At 34.9% G+C, this 21,041-nt stretch overlaps 1 protein-coding gene across 2 annotated transcripts in view; it reads left to right on the forward strand.

Moving 5' to 3' along the window:
- Nucleotides 1–21,041, forward strand: part of LOC131075964 (sec14 cytosolic factor) — a 45,044-nt gene that overhangs the window by 15,313 nt on the left and 8,690 nt on the right. For both annotated transcript variants that reach the window (XM_058012963.2, XM_058012964.1), the window contains exons 2-4: nt 15,741–15,999; nt 16,183–16,219; nt 16,337–16,442. In XM_058012963.2, coding sequence (XP_057868946.1) covers nt 15,741–15,999; nt 16,183–16,219; nt 16,337–16,442 — 402 coding nt within the window. The remainder of the gene's footprint in view (nt 1–15,740; nt 16,000–16,182; nt 16,220–16,336; nt 16,443–21,041) is intronic.

A 21,041-nucleotide genomic window follows, 5' to 3' on the forward strand; every position in this document is an offset into this window, starting at 1 on the left:
GAACAAGATCTTCTCGAACAAGCTGAGCAAGGTAATGAATGTTCAGGTGCCCATATCGCTAGTGCCAGAGACTGCTGATAGAAGATGATTTAGCTGCAAAGGCATGCTCAAGAGAATCACCCGTATCCACAAGTTTGTAAAGACCATGATCCTCGATGCCAACAATCACAGTAGTGCGAGTCGCACGATCAACAATCTAGCACTTGTGTGAATTGAATATCACATCAAGCTGAGGAGAGTGCCGCATAATTTGGTTCACTGAGAGTAGATTTAGTTCCATGCCAGGAACGTAGTATACATTGAGGAATATGAGATTCCTCCCTCCAGACTGTATCTGAACGTTGCCAATAAAGGGAGAGAATTCTGTAAATCAATCGCGCCGATGAGTGAAATGTTGAGATGCACCAAAATCTATATACTAGGCAGAAGACTTCACATGGTCTTTAGGTCTTTTAGCCACGAAGGTGTAAAAGGCAGACTCTTTCTGCTTTGTGTGCTCAACGACATTGGCTTTACGCTAAGATCCTCCTTGCTTCCATTGTTCAGAAGCCAAACAATTGCGACAATCCTTGATCATGTGGCCATATTTATGATAGTAGTTGCATTGAATCTCCTTCTTCGAACGATCCTGAGACTGACTGGAGCCCTTTTGCTGAGATGACTAAGATTTGCCTTTATCCTTGTGAAACGATTTGGTTGCAAAGGCTTGTTCTGTGGAGGATGAAGAAGCACTGCTACCAAATTATTGTTTCCAACGGTCCTACTGTAGAAGTTTGGTGCACAATTCTGGAAACTTCAGGTCAACATTTGTGGAAACTTCAGGTCAACATTCGTTGAAGTAATGTTGAGTGTTTCTATAAAGTGCTCATAGGATTTAGGCAGACTCTTCAAGGTGATGAATACCATATTCTCTTCCTCCATTTTCAGACCAATAGCTTTGAGCTGATCTCAAATGTCCTTAATCTTCGTGAGATGCACTTGTAAGGACATACGTTCATCCATCATGATGGAGAACAACTGTTTCTTCAGGAAGAACGCTCGGCTCTTGTTGGATGTCTCATGCAATTCCTTCAGGTGCTTCTAGATATCTGATGCTGACTTGGAGAGGGAATTTGAGGCAATTGGTCATCTGTGACGGAGAGCTTGAGGAGCATGACGACTTCTTGATTTTGCTCATCAAACTTGTCCTAGTCTTGTCCAACTGTGGTAGGACGAGTCTCTTTTCCCAAAACGAGATCATCAAGGTGGCGGTATTCGAAGATGGTCATCATCCACTACTTCCATGTGTTATAATTTTTGCCGTTGAATCGTTGACTTCCCTCCAACATGATGTTGGTCAATGACGCCATTGTACACGCTTCCCGAGGCACAAAAAATGAAAAATTTTGAAAGGTGAAGAATTGATTGCAGAAACAGATGTAGAATTAGGTACATACTTCAAAAAATGCGAAGTACGACTAGCACGAATCCCAAGGTAAAATTTTTGACAGACCCAAAAATTCTGACAAAGACCCAAAAAAATTTGGGAAAAACCCACAAGGAATCTGCAATTAAAAATTAATCCTGGCAAAAAACTAAGGGTTTTTTGCAAAACCTTAGCTGACAGGATGAAAACAAAACTAGGTTGTTGAAAAATTCGTGCAAGAAGCTATGAAAATTCACGCGTTTGATGAAGAAGAATTTGGAGGGTTGGAAAAGCCTAGCCATCACACATACACAAATACCCAGATCATAAAAAAGCAAAAAATCTGTCTCAAAAAAAACTAGAGGAGGCCGAAAATCCGCATTGTGGATGTGTAGATCAGAAGAGACGTCACAAAAGAAAACGTGTCGCGTGCTGGAAATTTTTTTCTGTGATTGGAGAAAGAAATCATGAAAAACGCGAATGACGTCGCATAAAAGAATCGCAGGCCGTAGACAAAAAAAATCCAATGCAAAGTCGTGTCGCACTCAAAAATGATGCGACACAAAGAGAAGAAAAGACGACATGGGACGAAGTCACGGGAGAGAAGATTGTCGTCAAGAGTTTGTAGAAGAATTTCCGTCGCGGGAAAAGAGATTCTCCACAAACGCGAAAAATCGCGAACACAAGAAGTGGCATCATGAGCTACAGAGGACAACGTGGGTTTTTGAAAATACGTCGCGCAGGTACGAACGCAAGAGGATACACACAACCTAAGAAACCCTTCTACACTCAATAAAAGACCTTTAGAAAAATTCGAATTCTGAGAAAATTTCTTGCAAAATATCTTGAAAAAAATTTGACGAATTTTTTAATGTGTTCCCCACTCTGATACCATATTACGAAAAGTAATTGGTAAAATATTGAATGTATTAAGAAGAAGCAAAATGCTTCAATATAAAGAATTTACAAGATTACAAAATTAGCAAGTTTCTAAGAAGAAATTGAAGAAGACCATTAAATAATAATAAACAATATTATTCTAATAGACTAGCCATCCAATAACATACCTAGGGACAATTTTAGTTACTTTAAAAAAAAGCTTACAATCTTTGAATAATTGTTTGGTTTATGACATGCCCATCTAGGATTTACAAAAAAATATGAAAATGGTGTTGCCCTGAAGGTTTGTGTGGTTTTGAAGGTGTCGCATTTGAGCCGTTGCCCTCGAACACCACAAGGGGTGTTACCCCTTAGCATCATTGGGGGCATTGCTTGAACCCATTGGAGACATTGCCCATAAACCTCCATCAAACTATAAGTCTAACCAAGTAATAGACCAGTGATGAGTCATGATCACAAAATCCACAAAATACACATCACTTGTTGCAAATTACTACATCTTCACAATGAAGGATTATGTCGTTTCATACATTGGACAACTTGTTTAGTATACAAGGATTGCCATAAACAAAGATGGTATGCTATAGTTATTACATTGTTGAATACAAGTTAAGTCATAGTTGGCAGGAAATGCCATTTTCATAATGCAAAAATGTGTTTGCATAGACAACTCATAGAACAATCCCATTTAGGGTCAGAGTGGAACATAAATAGTTATCTTTTTACTTAATTGTTACTCTTTGTTAATGAGTTTGATAACAAAACATGCAGTTTTGAAGGCTTGAGGAAAGCTTTATTAATAAATAATTCCTATTCAATTACCCATGCTCACAAAGGGTCTATAATGTCTATGAATGCTTTATCAATGTTATCATATGAATATTTGAAATTTCTTTATATTTTAAAAAAATTCTTATTTTTTAATAGCTGTCTTTTGCCATCCCTTAAAAATTGGCCAAAAAAAATCCTTGTATTAGAAACACATTTTGCCATCCCCCACCATTTTCATCCTGAAAACCATATTAGACCATTTGGTTTGAGTAAAGGGGATGATCTTGCTAGTGCCATTAATGAGGGCTAATTTGAGGTTTTCCCAACAATGCATTAGTCTCTCATCCCACATGTAGAGAGGGGAAGGAATTTTGTTAGGTGTTTTGGAGCTTTGACATTCGCACTTTGCAAATGCCCACCTCTATGCCTTTAAGCACTTTGTTGACCTTTAATTCCTTCTTAAAAATACGCTTGTGGTCTTTCTAGTTGTGCCAAATAATCATTGAGGGATTTGAGAATCAAGCCCCAACTCAATATGAATTGTTAGATCTTGACCAACTCTTAAAGTAAATGGGGAGGTCATTTAGGAGAGCACTCTTCTAGTTTAAGTAGCCGCACAACCATCGCCAGTGTGCCCTTAAAAGGGCAATTGAGAAGTGGTGATCACCATTTTCTTTTGATTGCTTAGACAAGACACACCATGAAGGACCATGGATTCCAATAGTTCTAAGATGATCTCGAGTTAAATTTGTTTTGTGGAGTGCAGTATAGGTGAAGGTCCTTACTTTAAGGAGGCAGTGCTTATTCCAGCAAAGGTCTGCCAACCAATCACTATTGATCTCTAATAGGTTCTGGAGTTTGTATCCCAATTTTATTGAGTAAACTCCTGAGTTAGCACCTAGCCATGTGCTTTGCCTTCATTTGGTGTTAAATTGACTTTTCTACTTGTGAGTTCCACTTGGAGAGAAACTTTATGATTATTCAAAAGAGGAGTGTTGTTTAAACTTTTCCAAATGCAGCCACCACACTCTTGCATCTTTGAATCCAGGTAGTCTACTACCTTTGTACACCAGAGATTTGAAAGAATCTCCATGCTAGAGGAGGATAAGGATAGAGTGCTTTGGCCATTATTGATGACCCAAGAAAGATGATTAGTAATAAGGGTGCAAAATTGAAGCATGAAGTTCTAGATATGGGAGTTGGCAGGGGGATTTGTCATTGATGGGATCCCTGTTGGGTTAAGCGAATTTGAATACTTGTGCAAAATTTGAATGCATTTTGCCTCCAAAGATTCAAACATTTTCCAAATGAGCTTTACCACAAGGGCCAAGTTTTGCTTCCCAAGCTCCCTGATCCCAAGATTGCCATCCTTCTTTCTCCACAAATCATTTCCCAACAAATAAGAGGAAGTTATTTAATCTCATATGACCCTTCTCATAAAACGTTTTTGATTAATTCTTACATGTTAGCTGTCTTCATTTTCTGAATGCTTGACCTCATGTATATTGGAATGGTTTAGAGAACAACTTTGATCATAAGGGTTTTCCCCGTTTGAGTAAGCCATCTCTCCTTTTTTTTTTTGCATTGATAATATATTACCAAAAGGAATCATAGAGGATACATTCCAGCTCAGCTCAGATCAGACAGAGCATCACAGTTTGGAGCATATTTTACAAACCAAAAATAAAGACGACAATGTTTCAGATCAGATCAGACATTACAGTCCCGAGTAATACTAGAGCCTATTACATTTCAGATTATATCACATGCCTATACTAGAGCGTATTACATTTTGCAGTATATATCACATACTACAAAAATAAACGGAGAACACTGTCCCTGTCACTGGCAGTATAGGGCACTACTGTCACTGAATATCATGCTCAGCATAGATAAAAAAAGAGGCCACTGTCAAAGTAGGTAGCTGAAACAAGTTTAAGCAAAGTTTTCACCATATGTATCAATATCATTCCACCCTATAGGTGGCTTAATAGCAGAGATTTCTTCATTGGATCTCACAACTTCTGGCATGAAGTCATCATTCTCTGACTGTCCTTATATTCATCCTTGAAACCTAGGTCCTCCATGAGAGTGGCTTGGTATTTCTTATTATATTTCTTTTGAAATTCAAGATATCTCCTTAAAAATCCTTCATTACCCTTCCTTGTGTATGGCCAATATCTAGCATACTTGATCTCTGACTTGTTAACAATGGTGTGCCCTGCATCCATCAACTCTTGGAAGCTCTCCGTGGAGATATCTAATGTAATAGTCACCGGCATTGAAACAACATTGAGTCTTCTAGAAGACTCAGTAAGCATTCTTTTTTTGCCTTGAAACCAATCTTCATTCCTATACTTAGACAAAAGCCAAAGAATCTCAATAGATAAAACAAGCCAAAAAAGATTATAAACTTTGCTAAGACCCTTAATGCAACCAAACAATGTTTGAAGCCTACACTGACTTCTGTTTGTACCCCAAGAATCCAACCCAGACAAAAATAAGGACCAGACTTCTTTAGCAAAGAAACAGTCAAAGAAAATATGCTCAATACTCTCAGGTATTGTACAAAGTGGACAGAGTTTAACACTGGGAATGGACATGGGGAGTTTCTTCAAAAGCAAGAACCATTTAAAGAAAGACTTCTTAGGCTCCAGAACACTAGACCACAGGTGATTAAGAATTTTAGACCATTGGGCAGGATTAAGGCTCAGATTCCAACAAACATTGAGGTGACTGGTCAGAGCATGTGTCTTCACCATGGAGCTGTAGACCACTTTGCTATTCACTTCAGATAATACTGTGCAATCACACCATGTTGCATTATCACCACGACTAAATCAACAGTAGATTTAACAGGAAAGTTCAGAGCTTTGCAAGCTTCCCTAACCACTGAGTAAGTTCTCCAATGGGATTGGGGGAGACCATACTCAGTGCTTACGTCAGACCAAGACCTTAACTGCATATTCTCAATAATAGGGTTTGTTGTTGGTTTTTGGCTTTTTATTGGGTTATATTTATGACAATTGCAATCCTCAGGAACAAAGTCTAAATGCTTCAGACGATGCCTGTGTGCAGTTATGCGTAATCAGTGATTCCTTTACGAAGGGGCAAATGTGACATTCAAACTACTCAGTAGTACCATCTCATAATTGAAGTCTAGGAGGAAAGCCACCTCATGAACTTGTTACTTACTGTGTTTAAAATGAGATGAGTTTAAGTAGGAAAATAATTTTTGAATATCTCTATATTATTTAAATTTATTTTTAAAACAAATATTATAATTATATTTTTATATTATATTTTAATGTGTATTATATAAAAAACATTGTATAATTGATAATTTTTGTATAGTATAAATTAAAAAATATAATGAATATTATCTATGAAATATATAATTTACATAATATTTATTTTTAAAAAATGTATAATTTTATTTAATGTATAATTATTTTTTTTTTGTTTTGATCGATAAAAGGCCGAGGCCAAAGAATTTAATATATAATTATTAATAATAAACGTATTTCTCAATAAATTTTTTAAAAATTTCTAAACGTGTAAAATATTTAATATTCATACACTTATGCATGATGAAGACTTGAAATCTTTTATGACAATGTCAGGTTTGCAAGTTCAAAACAAATTCAGGGTGCTTTCTCTCCTGTCAAAACACAAATGCCCACCTCCAATCACCCATAATGGTAAATGACCAAAAAGCTCAGTGGGCTGTCCAAAGCATTCGTTCTGCCTTGTGTGTCATCTGGAGTCTCCAGCCAGTCATTCTACTCTTCTCAAGGATCAAGTCCTTGTCAAGGAGGAGCAGCTAGATGATAATTTCCTTGAGTAGCTAATCTTTTTGTATCAATGATATCTATGTTGTAAAAATGATATATTTTGTTTTGTTTTCTGGTCAAGCTTCGCTCCCACTTTGACCATCTCAGCATCTATCACTTTGTAATCCACCTAGTATACTCCTGGATGTCCAAAATTTCCAGGCTATGCTTCATGTTTCAGTTCTATGCTTTACATCCATATTGTAATTACTATATTTCTATATACATTTAAATATATACACTCCTTGCGTTTTGCCCAAAAAAATAATTTTTTAAAATTTGTATTATATGTAAAAAGTATAATATATATTAATTATAATTATATTTAATAATATATTATATAGAACATAATCTGTAATAATAAAAATAGTTTGAATATTAAATTGGTATATAAGAGACAAATAAATATTAAACATATAGTTTATATAATATAAATAAAATAGTGTTCAATTAAAAATAAATTATGTAGATGACTCATTATTTACCATGATCGATTGCAATGTAATAAATTTTTAATTTGTCCTGAGTTTTATGATTTATTTGAAAAGAAGCTGCATGTAAAATCATCCTCTCATATATTGAAAAGTGAATGAGCAACAACATCTCTTTCCATTATGCTTTGATAGATGTCATTCATGTTGTCCATCCATTTTAACTGACAAAAATGAACAAAGCTATCAAGGTGAAAAAAGCCTTTTGTCATCTATTAAAAAGATCAACAATAAAGAACAACTCTCTCTCTCTCTCTCTCTCTATATATATATATATATATATATATATATATATGTATCACTTCCTCTATGTTTATCTTTATATAGCTCCAAGTTCCCCTCTCTCATTGTCTTTCTCTATTTATCTCTATTTCTCCCTCTCCCTCATCTTCTCTCCTTCCATCTCATCCTCTCTCTCTCTCTCTCTCTCTCTCTCTAAATGGACTACCAGTTGACCTCATGTACACATTAATGTATGGAAAAAAATAGACCGAAAATATCCCTATTTGATCTTTCACACCTCTTCGACGTACCCATTGCACACCAAGGTGCAATTGCTAGTAATAAATTGTAATTATAGAAACACTTTGCTAGTTATATAGTATTACTAGTAATATGGTGTACTATTGACCTAATCAGGCTTATGGGGCTGTAAGAAAGTACAATTTATATAAAAAGTGTTTAAGAAGAGGAATATAAATCATAGACCAAAATGAGCTCAGTTATGCCTATGAAATTGAGATTGACTGAAGGAATCTATAGGTGATCATTGAGACAGAATTGTGTTGACGACTCTTAAGAATGCAGACTTTTTGCTGGGTCATCTTTCTAATGAATAGAGCAACACATCGTTGATCTTACTAATGAACAAAATCCCAGTTCATTATGTCAACAAATATGGATACAATGTTAATGACAACACTATCAATAAATTACTTATTTATCCACCCTTAGTTATTTTCATTTTGTAAATATTTCATAGTCGAAATTTTGGGGCGTGACATGTAACAAATTCAATATAGACGCCTTATAGCACTCAACATTTTTTAGATAGACTGTTTAAGATATATATGCTAGTTACTTCCATCATCGATGGTCAATTTGCACCAATGACCTCCAACTTTTCACCGAGTTCTAAAAATATGCTTCCTTTTCCATGGAAATTCTTCCTCTTTCATAGGCTTCTACTACACTCTATTTAATAGTACATACCCTTTTCTTACATTCAACTAAGAAATTTTCAGACTTATTTCATTAGATAATTTATCTTCTTCACAAGCTACACAATCTCTTGTCACACTTTTATTTCCTTTGCTGTTTCTAGATATTCACAGTAAAAGAAATCCCATCAATTCCTCTATTACTACCTCTTCCTCCACAAGAGTAATAATCATCTCTCACTTTGCAGCGAGGAGATTGTTTTTGCTCCATCTTCTCATTTTTAAAATTATTTGCCTTTGCCAACAATTCTTTTTTTGCCTCCTTATCTTCTCTTTTCCTTTGTTGTCTTCTGTTGTCTTCTTAACAACCTTATCGTTAACCTCAAAGTCATCTCACTGTTTTCTTTAACAATTTCACTTCCACCCCCGAAGTCATTTGAAATGCTTACTCTTCAAGGTATAACTTAAACATATTTTTTTCATTTTAAATAGAAAGTCGAAGGCCATCTAAATACTTGTCACAATTTTTTTCATAACAACTTTACCTTAGACAAATTACCTTTACCTTCAGACTCATCTAATTGGTTTCCTTGACAATTTCACCTTTATCCTAAAATCCATTTGACATGCTTCATTTACAAAATGTAAACATACTTAAATAGAAATTCTAAGGCAATTCAAATACTTGGCACATTTCTCTTTATATTCATCTGTGTGGTTAGATCAGATGGCTAGGTTGTAGAATTCCTTCATACAATCCCTTGCATTGAACTATTTGTGCTTCAATTTTTGTAGCGTCATGAGCAAACTCAGATGATAATTAGAAGGAAGGATTTCTTTTGAGTTTAAAACCATTATATTTGAGGTTTTTATTTTTTCTTTTCCTTTTATTATTGTTTCTAAGTACACATGTTTCCATCAATGTATATTCTGATCTTTCAACTTGGTACTCGCAAATTTAAGGGGTTCATCTATCTGTTTATATTAACTTCATACTCAAATTAATACTTTTGATCTGCAATCCATTCTATGGATTCCTCAGGATTCAAACATCCAGAAAATGTGAAGCATCATGTTTTGAGTTACCTCCCATTGTTGAATGTTTTTTGTCATTTGATGAGATTTTCCTCAAGTGAGACTCCTATTCAAATGATTGGATTTCATGTTGCTTATCCTCATTTTTTAAGAAACAACTCCTCTTTGTTGGTTCACTTAGACAATATTCAATTTGGTTTGCTTGACTCCTAAAATCTCAAGAATTTTCATTGGTCAACCTCCTTAGTTTAGAAGAGCTTTTCCTCTATGAACTATTCTTCACACTTTTTTAATTATAGCTTCAAATTATTCTCTGATACCAAAAACGATGTTGTGGTTGAGGGCTGAATTAATAAACATCAACCTCTTTATGGTTTTGAGTGTGTTACACAAATTAGAAGTCAAAATTTACTCACAAAAGAATTTGCAAAAAATCTACATTGAGAGAAAACCGCTTCAAAATTTGGTTGCTACTCAGAATTCATTGCATAAACTTTCTGGCAAGATAAGACAACAAATCACTCTTCTACTTTCCACTTGCCAAGTCACATTAAAACACACTCTACAACTAGCTTGGCTTTCCGACTTTCTTGTATTTTCTCTTGCATGATGCACCTGCTCACTTCCTTGCAAGCTTCCTTCACTTGGACCGCTCAACACTTCCAAATTCTAAAAGCTCCTATCTAATGCTAAGTACTTATGATCTTCATGGTTCTTGTTCATCATAGGTTGGAAGAATAATTGATAAGGAAGACGAAGCAATTCACCTTCCAAACTTTACATGATCTTGGGCATTGAGTTGAAACCAAAGTTAAATCACTGTAGATGGATGACTGAGCTACATGTCAAAATAATTGATAAGGAAGACGAAGCAATTCACCTTCCAAACTTTACATGATCTCGGGCATTGAGTTGAAACCTAAGTTAAATCACTGTAGACAGATGACTGAGCTACATGTCAAATTTTGCCTTTTTACATGTCTCCAAACAACCACATGTAATGCAAGGTATGCTTTTATAGTTGAAACTTGACTTGCGAAAGTTGGCATAATATCCCTTGAGAAAGTTAGTCGAGGAATGTACATGATATGGTTGTCATCATGACACATGTTGATCATTTCACATTTGGGCATTCAACATGATGTCCTATGTGAGAAACCGCAAACCAAGAAGATTTTGATTGCACCTTTGTTTTCCTTGGGAAAAATTATGTCATTTTAGAAAATGACATTTAATTTTGAGTCCATATGGCAGTCATTGCTTACCATTGTCGTTATATGATGACTTTAGCTTTAATGTGGTGTCTTTAGTGAGAAACCACATACCAAGGGAGTTTTGATGGCTCCATTGTATATCTATAGAAAATTTATACAATTTCAAGAAAAAACAACATTCAATTTTAAGTCTGTATGACAAAGCTATGCCCTCTGCAAGTCTTAGGCTGCTAACATAGTGTTGCAGGCAGGAGACGAGAAAATGATAACTGACATGGCCATCATATGTTGATTTTCAACATGATCATCATATGATTTCCAACTTGGTCAGATAAATTTTGACAGTGATGTCTTCAACATGCTATCACCTCTGCGAGACCACCAACTTATCTAAAACACGCATGAAATTCCTAATTGCAATATTGTTACCATCAAATTGGTTGGAGAACATTAGATTCCTGATCTCAACAGTATCCTCCTTTGACCAGCAGGCTGCCAGTTTGTTAGGAGGTGCTGTCCTCTTGCAATCTGTATTATTCTTTTGTTGGCGCATTTGTGACTTCGTTTATAAGACTTTCTTTGATTTGATGGTAAACAAAATAAGAAATGGCATGTAATTAAGTGGATGTAATGTATCAAGTCAAATAAACATGGGCTTAGGATTGAAAGATCTTGGTCTGCAAAGGATGTTTTACGCCGTTATGTGGATTATTAGAGCTTTGAAAGGAAATGCTCTTTGTCAAATTCTTGTAAGGAATGCTATTGTTTTTGGTTTCTCTAAAACATCTCTGAATGGTTGGATCTATCTCATATTGATTTGATGCTTGGTTTGTTTAGTGTCAAGAGTATGGACTTTTCTGTATTTAATTCTATTTGGAAAGCTTTGGAGTATGTTAAGCATTGCATTGATTCCATGTCTGCTTGTGCTATATTTTGACCTGCTAGGGCCTGGGCTGCTAAGGGCATTAAGTTTTTTTTGGGACCTTTTTTATGTGGCAAGATGGATGAATTGGGAAGGATCTAGATCTAGGTCTCTTTTCTTTGGCAAAGATAAAAAAGATCTATACAATATTCATGAATGTTCTTAAAATGACCTATTTGATCTTTTAATGGAGTGAAACTCAAAGAGTTAGGATGAAATTAGGTGGGTCAACCGATTAAGTTTATTGAGATGATTGTTAAGTTTGTGTAGGCTAAGACAGGTTTTTTGAGATGATTGATAAGCTTGTGCATGCTAAGACAGTTTTTTTGAGATGATTGCGAAGTTTGTGTATGCCAAGACTGTTAAACCTCCTGGTCTTTCTAATAAGATTGAACAGAAAATGGGAGGTCAAAAACCCACTTAAATCTTTGTGACAGATTTAAGTGACAAAGACTTGAAGTGGTTTGGTGTTCATGATTCAAACCTAAGAAGGATCATTTTAAATGGCTTGTGCTCTGCCAGAGGATAGCGGTGGGAAAAGTCTTTTAAGTGTTTGGAATTTATACCTGAAATTTTGTCAAATGAAAGAATCTATCACATTTTTTTTGAGTACATGTGTGATAGATCTGCTTGGTGATAGAAATAAAACTTGACATTATATATGTTGGTGGCTGTTTTTCCAATGTTAAGTTGATTAAAATTTTGAAGAAACTTTTGGATTATTACATTTACTGAAGTTGTGTGGTTCATCTGGAAGAAAAATTATTCTCAGTGGTCTTGTTTTCAGTTCCCCTTCGAAACCTCTAGAATATTTTACTGAAGTTGTGTGGTTCATCTGGAAGAAAAAATATTCTAGAGGTTTTCGAAGGGGAACTTTTGGATTATTACATTTATTGAGAACACTAGAGGTTTCGAAGGGGAACTTTTGGATTATTACATTTACTGAGAACATCTACTGGTTTCACTAGTAGAGTCATGTTTTCTGACATTATTTATGTGAATATCCAGATAAAAATTCCTGAAAGTTAAGTGAAAAGCTCTTAGCTATCGGGGTTACTGAAAGCTGTCTAAGTTTAAGTAATTCAGAAAGCAGAAAAAAACCCCTCTGATTATGTGGTCTCTGTGCAGGCAGTTTGTTCACTGTCCAAGTGAAATAGGAGTTTGATAATGTTGCCTGGATAGAAGTTTATAATTAATTTTGAGATTTGATCAGAGGAATCAGTGTGGGCGGTGTGATTGTAATGTCCCCTAATTAGTTATACTTTAAATTTACCTAAATTTGCCCGAATCTAAAATAGGTAATTAAGTTTATGGGAGTACCTTTGTATGCTGTTTTCCTGTAACAAAAAATTAGAGAACACATATGAAGTAATACTTATAAACTGAAACATATACTAATGAATTAGATTGAGTGATACTATTCTTTTTTTTAATGTATTAATTAACATTAGTATTGTATTTGTTAGATAAAATCAGATTGTAGATTAGTTGGCATTCTTTATTATCCAATTCTTAGTGCATTAGGGTAGCCTAGTTGGTAGGGTGTCCAAGAGAACCTCCACCCTAGGCCCAAGAGAAATGCTACATCCCTCTTGGCTCCATGTGGCAGGTGTTAAGCATCCATCATGGAGTGGCGTACCCAGTGAGGTGTCCTATTGCCGTTCCCCCTCGTCACAACCGCCACCTCTCTAAGCCCCAAGAGCAGATGCTACACCCCTCTTGGCTCCATGAGCCAGGGTTTAGGCTTCCACTATGTAGTGGCGTACTTAAGAGAAGGTCCCTCATATACAATGAACCATTTGCGATATTCTAATGAAGTTATATTTGTTATTCAATTCAACTCATTACGATAATCAATTATACTTGGCATAGTTATTACAATTCCATTCCATTATATTACATTAGTGTCTTATGTTAGATTGTCATCAATGCTTTCTGTTAGTACTATTTTGTATCAGTATTAATCATTATTTGTCATTATTCCATTACAATAACTACACTGCTTCTTATATTATTAGCACTATACGAATTCACAAACTGAATTTGATTGCCTTATTCATTCTTAGATTCATTAACATATATATATATAACAGTGATGTTATGTGTAATCATTTTAATGCTGTTTGAATAATTATATAGTTTCTGCTTCTTCAGCTTTATATCGTATTAATGCCACCTATTTATTTAAGATCATACAGAGAGTTTATATTTAATGCTATACATACAGGATTTCAATATATATAATACTGGCTGTTATATTAATATTAAATCAGAAATCCTTCATATAAGTACCTGTCACTGAGCTTATTTTTCTTTCCTATCCTTGCTGGCAGTCTTGATAATCTCCTTGTTGGCAGCCTTGATTAATCCTCTCTATTCTTTTCTTATCTTCCTTGTTCGATGCCTTTGGAAAGGATTGGAATTGTTTTCATATATGTTGGGAAAGGTGACTTAAGAGACATGTCTCTTGTCTCCTAAAATCGTTACTCTAATCGTGCCCCTTCATATCAATAAAGCATAACTGATGGTGTTTGATTATTCAATCCATTAATCTTCATAACAAGGTTAACATTGATAAAGTTGGTTAGTTAAACCGTTCCATTAGTAATTGTTCTTATCGCTCAATTTGATTAGTTTCTTCATACTTCGATATTCTTGGACTTAGAGAATGTTTGATGACAATGGTGATTTGCCTATTCATACTTTGTAATTAAGTAAGGAATATTGTATTAAAGCTATCAATCATGTTTATTAATGAATATGTAATATTAATAAGAATATGAATGAATATGTAATATTGATAAGAATATTAATGAATATTTAATATTAATATGTGATGTGTAACATTTAATGAATATGTAATATGAATGTGTATAATGATCTGTTTATTATCAACATGTTTATGAATCTGATTATTGGGTTAAGGGTGGGGACATAACAGTGATGTTTTACATCATTCTGTGGAATGTATTAAAAGGCAGGAAGAAGATGGTGGCAACATTAGAAACCAGGTTGAAACATCAAGAATATGATATGGCTAATGGTTTACTACTTGTCTTGCGACAAATGGAAGTTGATACTGAGAATGGACAAGGAGTAATGATAGTGTGGGTTGGTAACTGAGTTGGTGGAAATCCTGAAGAACCTGCTGGGAATGCGAGTATTGGGAAGGTGAACGATCAAATTGTTCATCCTGTTGAATTTATCTCTAGTTGTTTAGTAGATGTTGACATTTCTCTTTAGATTGATGAAAACCAAATCTGTAGTATATCATGAATTCACTCAAAATAGGGAATATATAACAGTGGACACTCTCTTGGAATTACTTGATTCTCCTTACTTTCTAAAACTTGAAGCTTAATACCCAGATTACATCAAACACATCGCTTCGATTTCCTGAATTAAAAATATGTTGCTCTAAGTAGGTATTTACAACCTCCAGTCAAGGACTGAACTCACGTGTTGTTCACATGGAACCTTAGGGGACCATATTGGGGGACTAAAATGCAACAAATTTCACTTGCATGACAATGGTCTCAAAATTCTTTGACGTTGTTTCATGCTATTAGGATAGAGATATCTTACAAACTAAACAAAACTGCATATTAAATGCTAGTGCAATAGAATGGTAGTTTCGCTCGCTATGATCTGGACCTGAATAAATTCTTTTAAAGGCTCTGAACTTGTGGTGTCATGCCAATCATCATTGTTGCAGCACTTGTACCCTTTGTTCTTGGGCTTGCCTCTAATTAGTTCAGAGCTGGTTTACTTTGTTAACTTTTTACCCTGAATTATGATCAATGCTAAGATAAATTTCTCATGTGTTAATGGAATGACTACATTTGCCTATCTAATTTCAAAATTTTAAGTTTTCCATGAAAAAAATGACACCTTTTTCCTGTTTACAACTGTAGTTTTCACGTGTTCTTACCTAAATATTATCCTATCTTGACACGTTATTTCTTTCATGCATCACCAATGTAACTCATAAGTGTTAACTTACATGCAGCTTGTGGATGATTCTACTCTTCGGCGTTTTTTATATGCTCGAGAATCAAATGTGCAAAAAGCTAGTGAGCTATATCTGAAGTACAGAAAATGGAGAGAGACTTTTGTACCACTTGGCTATATCTCAGAAACAATGATCTCAAATGAACTTAAGAAGAACTTGATATGCATGCAAGGATTTGACAAAAAAGGAAGGCCAATTGCAGTTGTTAAGTTTGCAAGGCACAAACCTTGCCATAAGAAGCTAGATGATTTAAAACGTAGGTTACATTTTCAATTGCTGCTAATTTGGTTCAGTGGCTAGTTACAATCTTAAGCTCTCCAATATATAGTTAAAACAAATTTAATAACCTTTATCCTATCACATTTACCTGCACTAATTTTGTAAGTCATTTGATGATATTGTTCCTGTATAATTTAATTTATTTATAAATGTTGTGCAGGTTTTCTCGTCTATAGTTTTGATAAAATGTCTTCTAGGTATTCCTCCCTTCTAGTTACTTATTTCTGTTCGTCAATGAAAGAATCTAATACTAATCTATTCCACTTTTTATTTAAATCTTTAATAAGATATTTGTATTTGAGAAATTATTACAGCACACAAGGAGGACATGAAAGCTTTTCCATCATAGCAGATCTTGATGGTTGGACGTTCAGGCATGTAGACATTCGTGGAGGCCTGGCAGCTGTGGAAATATTACAGGTTGTTTTGCAGAGGCTTAAATGCCCATATTTTTTTACCCTTGTGCATTGAGGTTTTTATTCTGTCAAAGATATAATGAGATTCCTCTGCCAAATGCCTGTATTTTGTATTTTTTTACGGGGTGTAACTTTGCTCCATTGGCGGTGCCTATTTGTTTATTCTACATGTTCTTGTTATAATACTTCCCGTGCATGCTTGTTTTAAATTTAAGAAGGTATTCTATTTGAAGCCATTAAGTCCATAAACTTGATGCCAAGATCATAACCTGTATATTCAAAACACAATGTTGTAGTGGGGCAATTTTATCGACACATTGCTCATTCATCAGCTTCTTATTGCAACAGGTTCATCCTATTGAATCAGAAAAAAACAAAAAACTAGCCATTCTGCAGCTATTCTATGGTGCAATATACATAAGGAATTATACATGCTCGAAATTGTATCACATGATTATATTCTATGTGAAGAAAAGTACAGGAGAAGTCAAGCCAATTGAATGGATGTCTGGATTCAAATCTTGGTGTATCTGTATAAATTATTGGTGGAAGTCAAAGAAAATTTTAAAAAGTGAAGAGTGTATATTATGCGGCAAACATACAAGGTCAAATAAAGGAGCATTTTGATCATCATATGTTACTGTTTAGAACTGTAGAGAAACTAATTGCTCTCCTCCATATGATACTATATATATGTATATATGTCTCTCATAAAAGAATGTTACTAGTGTTAATTACACATGGCCAAACATGTATAAAACACCACAAGGGCAAATATCAAGCTGTCTATGTCCAATATTGTATTATGGATTGAGAAACAAACCCCATAGTGCAGGCATAAGCAAATGTCGACTATCATACTCTGACAACTCATGGAGATGCAAGTGGATGCAATTCTGATTGTCACTTGGACATGGGAGGCTGCTACTGCTGCTTTTCACAAGGCTAAATTTCCTAACCGTGGGGGTCACAAGGCTAGTCTGCAATCATTATAGCAACCTAGTTTGCCCAACCCAGGCCAATTTGGTTGTGGTCTGGGTGTGAATAGATGGAAATTCCTATCAACTGGCCAAGGTTCCATTGCAGTGGACTCTGGCAGTTCCTGGGTTTTTCTTGAGAGTCCCTGAGGCGACAAGTTTCCTTGATGCTTGACCATGTTTGGCCAAGAAATAGGGATTCATTGAACAAAAACAGGACATAGATTGGCCCATCCACATTATGTAGAATTATCCTGGATTATACTGATTACTATAGTTTAAATACTCATGACTTGAAAAACTCGAGAGGCCCAAATTTGACCCAGACTCAGCAACTTGGCAAAAACTTGCCAGAACTTGGCAAATCTAGTGTCTCTTATGGTGATACATGTAATGTCCCCTTGTAATAACATCCATGCTGAGCCGTGTTAGATATCGATTATTGATAAAGCGATTATCAAACATCTTCCAAGACCAATATATATAGCCTGTAGGAGGAACAAAATAAAGGACTGATTAGGATACACAGTTCAATGATCAATTAAATGGAGAAAGAAGCGAGCTCAGTGACTCATTCATGATAGTGTGAAGAATCGACAAGATGAACCACGTATATCAGGGTTAATCATTAATACTAACAAATAATTAACATATGATGAAGGGTTAAGAAATCGGTTTATTTATGGAAGAGACCCGATTAGAGATAAATTAAGGGAAACGATTTCAAAGAGACAAGAGACATGATTCTTTTGACACCACTCCTCATCATATATTAAGACAATCTAGTTCATTCCAGGAAGGCATGGAATACTGTTTGTTATTTACTTGTGTCCATATTTGGATCTGCTCAAATCAAGCATCTGCCTTTGGCATATTCAGGTTGTACAGATTAGAAATCAACAATCAGGAACATCACCATTATTTGCATACTTCGAAGGAATAATCAGACATGGCAATTAATCATCATCACTCTAAGTGACAGAGAGAAGACCGACAGCATAAGTTCATAGTTGTATCAGAAACAGCAGAAAGGTATCTCCATAGTATAGATCAGAACAGTCTTTGCATAGTTCCCACTGTCATATCAGACATAGCAAATATATTTCATCTTATTGAATTGATAAGGATCATATATCATATTCATTGTAACCAAATAATAGTTGCAGATCATATATTGCTTCAGATATCAATTGTATCAAGTCAGAGGAATAAATATATTCATATAGCAGATTATAGCTATCATTTCTTATTATAAGTGGTATCTATTATCATCTATTTCAGTTTTTATGAAGGTTTTGAGTTAATTACTTAGAAAGAAGTCATTTGTGATTAAAGTGTAAGCTAATAGTCCCTTATTCCTAAGAATTCACATAACAGGACATTACAAGTGGTATCAGAGCAAGCAGTCCTGCCAGCCTGTGGAAAGACTAATATGGGAGAATTCAACATCAAGATAAATCAATTCATGGAGAGCAACACAGTACACAAAAACAAATAACACAACTATTATAAACATATTCACAAACCATGATCAGTAGCAATCACAAGGATAAAGGGAGTAACAAGGAATGTTCAAAACTTAATGCTTCCAAATTTAGACCCATGATCCCAACCTTTACTTCAATGGTAGATCTAGGGAACAATGACCTTACCTTAGTCGAACTACAAGAACATTTTTGTCAAGATTGGCTTTAAGGAGAGCTGCAAACTGAAATATCTCTCAAGGACTATATGGATTTCAGGATGAAGCACTTGCCAAAAAAGGATTTTTATTTGGGACTATGGAAAAACATAGGAAAACTTAACCTATCCCAGTTCAATGGCTCAAGCGAGACTACGGTATGTGCATGGGTACAAAAAATTGACACATATTTTCAACTCAATCCTATGGTAGAAGATGAAGCAATCAAATTTGCGGCTCTACATCTAGACAAAATGGCACATGAATGGTGGTATCACAGCATGATCACCATGGATCATACCCAAATCACCTCATATTTGGAATTCATGGAAAGATTAATCGAATGATTCGATAACAAAGATCTTGAACTTTATTTCAAGGAGATATGGGAGGGATCAATCAAAGAATACATTAGTAACTTCCAAAGGCTTTCAGTATTAGTCACCGAGGTATAATTAAAAAGATTGATCGCATTATTTATGGATGGATTTGAGGAACCTCTCAAGGGATGGGTAAAGGCTCTCAATCTCGACACATTGCAAGAAGCTATAAAAAGGGCTCGAAATATGGAGACCAGCACACCTAAAGGCATTATGAAAACAAAAACACCCTATCAGAAGGAAGCAACTAAGGAAAGTATCAAAGAAAGAAATATCACCAAAGAAGAAAAGTTCTGTTTTACATGTAAGGAACCATGGAAACCAAAGCATAACTGCTGAGGAAAGGGAGTTCACTACATAGAAATAAGACCCATTAATAAAGAAGATAAAATCAATGGTAATCAAATCAAAGTACCAGAAAGGGAAGAACCCTCACATGAGAAAAAAGATGGTGGTAAAATTGCTACCATGTCAACACCGAGATTTAATTCCTTTAGGGTTCGTGGCATATTACAAAGAGAAAAGATCATGATCCTAATTGACAATGGGGCAACCCATAACTTCATTGATGCAGCTTTAGTGGCAAAAAAAGGCCTTCAATTAGCTAAACATGAAGGATTTAAAGTAATGGTAGCAGATGGCTATCAACTATCATGTGTAACCAAGGTTCCCAAGTTAAACATCAACATCAATAATCATACAATCACCAAAGACTTCTATGTTGTGGAGTGAGGTGATAATGACACCATACTTGGCATCCAACAAATGACAACTATTGGGAAGTATTCACAAAAGTTTCAAACTATGGAATTTAAATTCAAAGATAATGGCAAGAAGGTAGTATTCCACAGTCTAACCGATGGAACTCCTAGAATGGTATCCGCAAAAAAGATGGAAAGTATTTTTAGGAAGGGTGAAGTGACGTGGGCAGAACAATTCCTGATCTCCCCCAAAATGACTAATAACCAATCTAAGTACTATCATGATGACAATTGACAAGCCATTTTGAACAAGCACAACGTAATATTATCAAATTTCCACAATAGTTGCTTCTGGATTTGATTGTGTGACTTTTCTTAGCATCAACGTTTCGGATCACACTTTGTGATCCATCATCAGGGTGTTTAGAGAATGTCAGGATATGAAAGATAGTTGCAGACTTAGGCTAGTCCTAGGTTGTATTTGAAGGATTGGGTAGAAAGAAAGCCAAAAGCACATGGAATGAGGAGAAGGAAAAGATAGAAAATGGCCAATTTGCATTAATGTCAAATATTTATGCTTACTTCACTATTATTCACCTTGCTTAGCATTTTATTTATTTATTATACATTATTTATTATCAATTATGCATCATAAATAATACTTTTTACTCCATTTTTTAGGTTAATAATGCACTATCAACATTATTATCATTATTATACATCATTTATGCTGCATTATTAACATTATTAGCCTTAGTTATATGGCATATCGCTCTAGTATTACGTTTTTTCATTACATTTATTTGATTGCATTTTTTAGTCATTTTCTAGCTTCTTTTAACTTTAAATTTTCTTCTTATTTAT

Source organism: Cryptomeria japonica, chromosome 9, assembly GCF_030272615.1.
Source record: "Cryptomeria japonica chromosome 9, Sugi_1.0, whole genome shotgun sequence".
In the NCBI taxonomy this organism is placed as follows: domain Eukaryota; kingdom Viridiplantae; phylum Streptophyta; class Pinopsida; order Cupressales; family Cupressaceae; genus Cryptomeria; species Cryptomeria japonica.